Source organism: Benincasa hispida, chromosome 6, assembly GCF_009727055.1.
Source record: "Benincasa hispida cultivar B227 chromosome 6, ASM972705v1, whole genome shotgun sequence".
In the NCBI taxonomy this organism is placed as follows: domain Eukaryota; kingdom Viridiplantae; phylum Streptophyta; class Magnoliopsida; order Cucurbitales; family Cucurbitaceae; genus Benincasa; species Benincasa hispida.
In genome coordinates, this window is record NC_052354.1 from 44,650,317 (window position 1) to 44,659,717 (window position 9,401).

A 9,401-nucleotide genomic window follows, 5' to 3' on the forward strand; every position below is an offset into this window, starting at 1 on the left:
CACATGAAAACCTCCAGAGGGCGAACATTTGAGTCAACCAGGCTTACCTTGCCCTTGCCAGTGGTGAAGTTTGTCAGGCCTAAGTTGTACCGTAACTCGTCTTCTGATGCAGCATATGGAATATCAATCTTATTGCCTAGAATCAGAAATGGAACATCGGCTAATGCTTCATCGGAGAGGAGAGCGTCCAACTCTTTCTTTGACTCTACAAATCTCTCCTTGTCATGTGCATCGACCAGATAAACTACTGCATCCACCTTCACACGACGACACAGCATTTTCAGTAAAAGATGTTGACATGTTAAGGAACTATACAATCCGAGCAACACAAGGCTAGACGAACCCAGCCGCCAATGGCATATAAGATCCTATGACAGACCATAAACACAGCTCTAAACAGAGCTTGTCCTTTACAAAGATAGTGTCGAAAAACAAATGATTTGAAACTTGTTAAAGGCCATCTTATAGCCATAGTTTCACAAAGGTAGATGAATTCAACATATATGTTAAACCATAGTTAGCATTTGGAAGCAAAGGTTACTATTTCTCCTCCTTGCACAAGCCATTATAGTAATCAAGTACTTAAGATCTCAAATAAGTTAAAAAGGCATAAGATATCAGTAGGTAAAATTTATAGTTGAAGAATGGTTTTAGTGACAAGAAAAATTTGCGGTCACATACTAAAAGCAGACCCTTTCAATGAGAAGATATGCTATCAGCGAATAACCATGTAATTTCCACCTCCCATGAATCAGAAAAACACAAAAACTGTTTGGCTGGGATTATGAAGGCGGGAAAACATTTTTAAAACAATGAGCATTTTCAGAATTTAGGCAAAATCAATGTATGTTCAAACCCAATTCTCGATCTTTCCTCTACCAAGCAGGCAATACGAAAGCTCAGAACTTGGGATCTTGGGTATGGAAAATGTCATACATAAAATCAACATATAATTTAACTTCCGAAGATTGGTTCCATCAATGAGGAAAATGTATGGTTATGTACTAAAAGCAAACCGTTTCCAGTAGAAGATGTACTATCAGCGAATAACCATGTGATCTCTGCCTTCCATGAATCAGAAAAACACAAAAAATGGTTTGTCTGGGATTATGAAGGCATTATGAAAGCACTAAGATGGTTCAAAGTTCACAAAACTGCAAAGGGAGACAAAACGATGTATGATATTGATAACTGTAGGTAATATTTGAAAGTAAAGCTTTCGGTCCTTTCCACAAAGAAGACAATATTGTAATTCAGCACATTGGACGTCAAATATGGTAAATGTCTTTAAGAATATTGAGTGGGAACAATTATAGTTCCAGAATAGTTTCAATGACAAGAAAAATGTACGGTTATTTACTAAAAGCAGACCCTTTTCAATGAGAAGATATGCTATCAGCGAATAACCATATAATTTCTGCCTCCCATGAATCAGAAAAACACAGAATTTTGTCTGGGATTATGAAGGCAGAACATTTTGAAGAAAGCTAGACAATTCAAACTTCAAAGGTAGACAAAATGGTAAGTCCAGTAACGAAGCGAAAAATGTGCAGTAATGTACTAAAAACAAAAATGTATGGTTATGTACTAAAAGCAGACCCTTTCAATGAGAAGACATGCTATCAGCGAACAACCATATAATTTATGCCTCCCATGAATCAGAAAAACAAAAGGAGGTTAATCCGGGATTATGAAGGCAGAGAAACATTTTGAACATGATGAAATGGCCTAGAGTTAAAATAAACGCAAAGGTGGTCGATAAAATCAATGTATATTAAAATTGTGGGTAGCATTTTGAAGCTAAGGTTTCAATCTTTCCATCACGCCAAAGCCAAAACAACAATGAGGTACTTGAGATTTCAAATCTAGTAAAAGAGGTATAACATATGCAGTCAATATGACTTGCAAGTAAATGGTTTAAAGGATGAAACAATGTATGGTTATGAACTATAAGCAGATCTTTTAAAAAAGATGTGCTATCAGCGAATAACCATGTAATATTTGCCTCCCATGAATCAGAAAAATACAAAAAGTTTGTCTGCGATTATGAAGGCAAGGAAACATTTTGAGAATGGTAAGAAAGTACATTTAGAGGAACTCAATGTGTTGAAACCATAGTGAGCCTTTGGAAGCAAAGATGTTGATCTTTCCTCGATGGACATGTGTTAACCCAGTACTTTGGATCTCAAATATGTTACATGATGAACGAGTATTCAGCAAGGATTATGAAGGCACAGAAGGGATGCAATAATAATTACAGATTTTCTGCCTCCCATGAATCAGAAAAAAAAGGAAAGCACTCTCTAGGATTATGAAGGCACAGAAACATTTCAAATCTGGTGAGATAGTTCAGAGTTCAAATAGACTTCACAACATCTTGAGTTAAAAATAACACGGAGTGGAAGAATTGCATATCTCAAGAAATTCAACCCTCCTATATGCAGAAAACTATTCATTCCGTCAAATGAAACTTTCAACTCAAATAAAATACAACCACTAAATGGGTGGTTCGACCCATGTAGTTCTCGATATCGGTTTTAAACATCCAGAATCGGGAAGATCAAATAAAGGAGGAGAACAAAATATACCTTAGCATAGTAATCTTTCCAAACTCGGCGAGCAATCTGATGCCCTCCAAGGTCAAAGGCCTTGAACTTGATCTTACCAATACTCAACTCTTCGGAAGTTGGATGCTGGGTCGGCTGGTGTTGAACTAATCTCTGCAATATGACAACAGGTTAACCAAATGAACTCTTTAATTAGCCTTCTAGTAAATCTAAGCAACAAATCAGATTTCAAAAACATCGAGAAATAGGGAAAAGCAACCATTTTACGCTTTCTGAATTCTAAATCCAAACATCTTGTTTCCCTCGCAGGAAAAGATTTCCATATATCCCGTCAAGTGGGAAATGATCCGGAACTAAAATATAATCTAGAAACAACAATCAATCAAGATTCGAGACTTGCGGCATTGCTATTTTGCCATGGAATGCATTTCATCGATTTCCAATCATGTACACTGATTGAACAAAATGAATTGAGAAATTAAACTTAAGAGTCATAAAGAAATGTACCTCATCTTTCAACATATGAAGCAAGGTCGTTTTGCCAGCATTGTCGAGCCCTAAGAAAAGGATCTTGGCCTCCTTTTGCCACAACCCAAGGGATGCAAGAACTCCATAGAACCAATCGACCAAAAACATTTTCTAACTTCCGACAGAAAGCAAGCCAACAAAAAGGACCTCGAAAAGCTGCAAAATTTGACCGTAAACCCACCAGATCAAGCCCCTAAAATCCCCAAAAACCAGAGCAGCTTAGCAGTTCTAGGGATTTAGAATAGTACAAATCAAAAAAAATGAATCTGGAAAACGTAGATATTAACATAATAAGTAGGTGAGAGAGGAGATGGAGGAGAGGAGAACTGTGGCCGCCATTTCAGTTGGAACTTGAAGGAAATGAAGCCCTAGACAGGCCCGCATGAAGGTTTAATGGGCCTGGGACAGGCCCGCATGAAGGTTTAATAGGCCTGGGACAGGCCCACATGGAGGTTGAATGGGCCTATCCCCTTCCCTCGTTGTAGGAGCTAGGCCCATATTTTTGTCAGCTTCCACTTGATATATATTTTGGAGGTGGTAAGAAAAAAGACTACTAGATAAATAGCAAAATTTAAGTTTTTATTGGATAAATAGCAAAAAAAATTTTAAAACTAAAAAAATAGCAAAATGGATTATAAAATTAGAAAATAATTATTCACAATTGTCAAAACTACCCTACATAGAATTTTAAAGGTGTGAGAGTTTCAAAACCGTTTGAAAACAACAAATACACTTTACCTAGACAACTATCACACACTAAACAATGCATTCCGACAAAGTGTCTAATCCACGTGTACAAGAAATAAACTGTTTTCTTCAATACAAACTTACTCTTAAAAAGTAAATCTACTCTAGTGGGAATACAAGATTGAAAGAAATTGAAATCTTGGAAATCAACGATTTCAGTGTTGCCCTCAAGAGGTTGGGAAGAATGAACAATATCTGCTAATTCATTATTCAAATCATAGTGTACTTTCAGTGTTCGTGACAACAGACGAGACATGGTCAACCACTACACATAAATCAATTTGGGGGGACTCTGTTAAAACTAACATCAACCACAAAATATCTTTATCTTCAACAATTGATGACGAAAATTAGTAAACGCAATACACGATGCATGTCTTAGATTATGCGTTGATTCTCATGCATCGGTGGTCCTGCGTTGGAATGAAACTATGCGTTAACGAATGTATACGATGACCATGCATTCCCATCACAAGTTTTCTTGCGCTCACACCAAGTATAAGCGGTGAGAATACGAATGAGAGGTAGAGATACGACAACTGTTGACGCGTAGTAAATGCGTGGAAAAACAGATAAAATATGGGATGTCTTCATCGCAAACCTAGCTTGACTGCAAGGGCAACCCCAGCCAATGCGTTCATGCCATACACGCCCGTCGTAATGCACGTGGTTTGTTATTAGCAAACGGAACTTAATTCTAAGTCTCCATTCTTGCTTATGCGATCTTAATCTAGCTTTCCCAGCATCGATTTAACCTAGCTCTCTCAAGTCTTAGGTTCTTTCTTAAAACTCTCTCTCAAGTAGCTCTAAAGGATGTGATGGACGCATACATAAGACAAGGTAATCGCAAAAGCCTAGTTGACGTAAGATTATTCCTATCTCTAATGAACACTTGCTTACACTGCTTTAATGCGACCAACCACTTACCCTCCAGGAAGTTGGTTGTTGTTGATTTTACTCATAGACAAGTATTGCGTCTGCTTATAAATAAGCGTTTGCTACAAGCTTCACACTAAAGTAAATAAGGGGTTTTCTCACAACACTCACGACAACGCACACCTCCCGGTGGTTTGCTACATGCTTCATATTCCTATGCCACATGACTAAGTATGCGATATACTTTAACAGTCTCACTAAGTGATGCGATAAAAGTTAAGGATGCTAGAAAGAAAAGATGGAGATGGAATCGAAGGAATATAGAAATGCATTGAATCTTGGATGATCTGAAGTTATGCTCAGCGGCTTCTATTTATAGAGCTTGATCGCTGACATCATTAATAGACCTACTCTAATTTTGACCTTCATGGTGTGATGGTCCTTTCTGAATCTCTACTGCGAACAGCGTGGAAGGTGAAATGTCAACATCATCTTTTGATTTTCTCGAGATATGCGTTGATGCTTTCATTCCACCAACCTTGCGTTCATCCCTCTATTATGGTTATCATCGTGTAGCTGCAATCTTGCAATGACCGCATTCTCTTGATTACCACAACTTCTACACGATGACCGCAATCGCTTGACGATCACAACTCCTATGCAATGGACGCATGTGGTCGATTACCGCATTACCCATGCATTGAACGTATGCGTTCGCGTTTGAGATGGAGAATTTCTCCGCATGCGGTCATCTATACGATAGCCCGACTTTCGCATCTGCGTCTGCTTTTTGCATTAATTATAAAGATAGACAATTTAACGCATAATAACGCATAATATTGGGTTAGCCGAAATTCTTGATGCTGAACAACGCAAACTCATTTTCTCATGAATTCCTAACATAATTGTCGCATATTCTACTTAACAGCCTTCATAATTCTAAATAAAAGGCCTAAGATGATGTGTATTTCTGCATATTATCACACCCCCAACTTAGAATCATGCTTGTCCTCAAGCATGCGTATACTCAAGAAATTCTAACTCACCTTCCGACTTTCCTTTGAGATGACCAACCTCTCAGAATATAATTAACCATACCACTGACCATGCCCGCAACACTCTCCTCAACTTCAGCTGCTTCTTCAAAAAGATATTTTCTAAGTTTAAATCTGGCAAGCCTTTGCTCAAAAACTTTTTATCCTTTCACCGCAACTTTGCGTTCAGTTTTTGAGAATGCATTCGTTCAAAACAATTCAAAACTTTGCGATTACTTATTCGAATGCGGTGTTGAACTTGGTTATCCTCTTCGTTTTAGCTTACCCCCACTTGTGTCATGCGGGCATCCAACTTCAGTTGTGTTCCATATTCAACTCAACTCTTGTCTTGCTTAATTCGGCTTGCGCCGAACAGAGGAGTTGCGCTTATGCGTTGATCCTGACGACTTACCTTCGTTTTGCTTGTCCCCACGTGTGTCATGCGGACATCCAACTACGGGTAAGTTCCATTCACAATTTAACTCTTATCAACATGGGTTTCCCCATTGTGTTGACAGTGGAATTGCTATTCTCAAAATATTTTTTTAATTATTTTTTTAACATAGAAATGATCGCAATGTAATGAACACAATTCTCCGATATCACTGCCACCCCCAAACTTAGAGGTTGACAGTGCTCTCACCGCAAAGCTAAAAACAAATTCAACAGGAATGCGGTAATAAATGTTTGAGCAAAGGTTTGCACATAATAAAACTTAAAACTTTCAAATTTTGAAGAAGCTATTAAAAGTAGGGAGTGCCTTGCTTAGTTAGCAGATGCGGTGAATTATACGTACCATCATAGATGCATCACAAAGGAACACAATCGGACAAGGAGAATTTCAAAAGGATAATGCATAAACGATAACAAGAAAAGAACCTTAGGGGGAATAACGCATGTGACCATGCTTTGGAATTCATGCGATTGAAGCCACGCGTTGAAGGATGGAGGGAATTCTTCCGTTGTAATGCACACTGAGGAGAATTATTTTCGCACCTACAAGGAGCAAACACACCACAACCAAGGAAGCAGCCGCATATCCAAAATAACAATAATAAAAATAAACTAAACTAAGAAAGTAAGGTAAAGATAGAGCATAAGACGTCCTTGGAGAAATTGGAGTGATGTTACCATAAGGAGTCTCCCATGCAGAAGGTTGCTCTCAACTGCTTAGGTCAAGAGCTTGCCCTGACCATTGGAACTTTCGGCAATTGTTGGGCGCATATTGCCCACCATGTGCTTAAAATTACCTTCAGCTCATGCGACTAATTTCCCTTCTACTTAGGGTCAATATTGGCTTTCGGTGCATCGCCTACACTTCAATATTGTTTCCAACTTGGTCACACAAGCTACAATAATCCCAAGATAAAAAGGTTGCCTGCAGAGACACAAAACTCAACAAACAATTAGCTGCTAAGTCCCCGGCAACAGCGCCAAAAACTTGATGACGAAAATTAGTAAAAGCAATACGCGATGCATGTCTTAGATTATACGTTGATTCTCATGTGTCGGTGGTCATGCGTTGGAATGAAACTATGTGTTAATGAATGTATGCGATTACTATGCGTTCCCGTCACAAGTTTTCTTGCGCTCACGCCAAGTATAATGTGAACGCAAGTTTCTCAAGTGATCCGAGGTCGAACTCAGGGATTAGTAACTAAATATATGCGGTAATGTGTTTGCGGCAGATAAATAAAAGAATGATGGAGGGTATAAGCTACAAACTACTTCTACTCCTAACTAACAGATTAAGTGATGAGAATACGAATGAGAGGTAGAGATACGACAACTGTTGACACATAGTAAATGTCTGGAAAAATAGATAAAATGTGGGATGTCTTCATCGCAACCCTAGCTTGGCCGCAAGGGTAAACCCAGCCAATGCCAACTAATGTGTTCATGCCAACCCTAGCTTAACCGCAAGGAAGTTGGTTGTTGTTGATTTTACTCATAGACAAGTATTGCGTCTGCTTATAGACAAGCGTTGCTACAGCTTCACACTAAGTAAATAAGGTTTTCTCACAACACTCACTCAACGCACACCTCCCGGTGGTTTGCTACATGCTTCATATTCCTATGCCACATGACTAACTATGCGATACTTTAACAGTCTCACTAAGTGATGCGATAAAAGTTAAGGATGCTAAGTAAAGCAAGATGGAGATGGAATCGAAGGAAATATAAAAATGCATTGAACACACAATGTATTAATTTCTTAATCCAAAATGTAACACAATACAATATAAGAAAATGAGAGAAATGGAAAAGGCTAGCTGGAAGCAATGTCTTACTTCCAGCAGATGTATGTCAAGGCTACCGGTGGTGCCATCGAAGGGTGATGGAGCTGACTCTCTCAGGATCTAACTCCGACAAAGACTTTGGTCGTCACTCAGAATGGAGGAAGGAGATGAAGAACTCTCAAACTTTCTTCTCATGCGTTTGTCTGGATCGTAAGGATCCATCTGAAGGTAGGAACCCTTGGATGATCTGAAGTTATGCTCAACGGCTTCTATTTATAGAGCTTGATCACCGACAGCATTAATAGACTTGCTCTTATTTTGACATTCGCCGCAATCTTGCAATGACCGCATTCGCTTGATTACCGCAACTTCTACACGATGACCGCAATCGCTTGACGATCGCAACTCCTATGTGATGGACGCATGCGGTCGATTACCACATTACCCATGCGTATGCGTTCGCGTTTGCGATGGAGAATTTCTCCGCATGCGGTCGTCTATACGATAGCCCGACTTCCGCATCTGCGTCTGGTTTTTGCGTTAACTACAAAGATAGACAATTTAATGTATAATATTGGGTTAGCCGAAATTCTTAATGCTCAACAACGCAAACTCATTTTCTCATGAATTCCTAACATAATTGCCGCATATTCTGCTTAACAGCCTTCATAATTCTAAATAAAAGGGCTAAGATGACGTGCATTTCTGCATGTCATCAACAATCTTAATAAGATTCAAATTGGCAGAACCAATCTGGTACATTGTCAAACGAGATATAGTTAACTGAGGGAAAAATTTACCTTGGATATATTCCAAAAATTGTTGGACCCATAAATTTGATGGAATATGCGCCTCGAAATTTCACAAATCATGGTAGTGAGAATTCTCATCCCATCAACCATCAAAGATGAGTCTAATCCATTATAAAGTCATAGCAAAAATCGTAGCTTATTGAAGAAACCACAACTAAACCTAAATCGATGAACACTTTGTGTGAGTAACAAAAATTATGATCATTTCCTACAAAGTGATATTTCTTTTTTCCAGATTGTTAAAATTATAGCAAAAACAGTATATAAAACTAATTTATTAAAATATGATAATGTACAGCTAATTTATTAAAAATGTATGTATAAAATTATAAAAAAACAATTCAAAAATTTGAATAAAATTGAATATGTATAAAGTAATGAAAAACCATTCAAAGATTTGAATAAAATATATGGATAAAATAAAATTTAATAATATGTGGAGATTTAAAATATAAATTTGGTAGAAAAATCTGGATATTTAATTAAGGTGAGATTAATTCGAAAAGTGGTTACACAAAATCTAAAATAATAATAAAATATAGATATTATGTTAACTATATGAGCAAAATTAGAAGGGTAGTTGTTAAGGAATATCAA

The 9,401-nt window shown here is 37.8% G+C and overlaps 1 protein-coding gene and 5 non-coding genes across 6 annotated transcripts in view; all 6 read right to left on the reverse strand.

Annotated features, from left to right (window-relative positions):
* LOC120080452 (GTP-binding protein SAR1A-like) overlaps window positions 1–3,418 on the reverse strand; it is a 3,821-nt gene extending 403 nt beyond the window's left edge. The window contains exons 1-3 of the mRNA XM_039035106.1: window positions 3,075–3,418; window positions 2,589–2,720; window positions 12–257 (exon numbers count right to left, since the gene is read on the reverse strand). Of these exons, the coding sequence (XP_038891034.1) occupies window positions 12–257; window positions 2,589–2,720; window positions 3,075–3,203 (507 nt within the window). The 5' untranslated portion in view covers window positions 3,204–3,418. The remainder of the gene's footprint in view (window positions 1–11; window positions 258–2,588; window positions 2,721–3,074) is intronic.
* On the reverse strand, window positions 664–783 carry LOC120080640. Its single transcript, XR_005482594.1, has one exon. It is a non-coding gene; the product is annotated as a small nucleolar RNA snoR83 (small nucleolar RNA).
* Window positions 988–1,108, reverse strand: LOC120080642. The gene has a single exon (XR_005482596.1). It is a non-coding gene; the product is annotated as a small nucleolar RNA snoR83 (small nucleolar RNA).
* LOC120080638 lies at window positions 1,343–1,460 on the reverse strand. The gene has a single exon (XR_005482592.1). It is a non-coding gene; the product is annotated as a small nucleolar RNA snoR83 (small nucleolar RNA).
* On the reverse strand, window positions 1,571–1,689 carry LOC120080639. The gene has a single exon (XR_005482593.1). It is a non-coding gene; the product is annotated as a small nucleolar RNA snoR83 (small nucleolar RNA).
* Window positions 1,931–2,045, reverse strand: LOC120080641. Its single transcript, XR_005482595.1, has one exon. It is a non-coding gene; the product is annotated as a small nucleolar RNA snoR83 (small nucleolar RNA).
* Window positions 3,419–9,401: the final 5,983 nt, after the last annotated feature.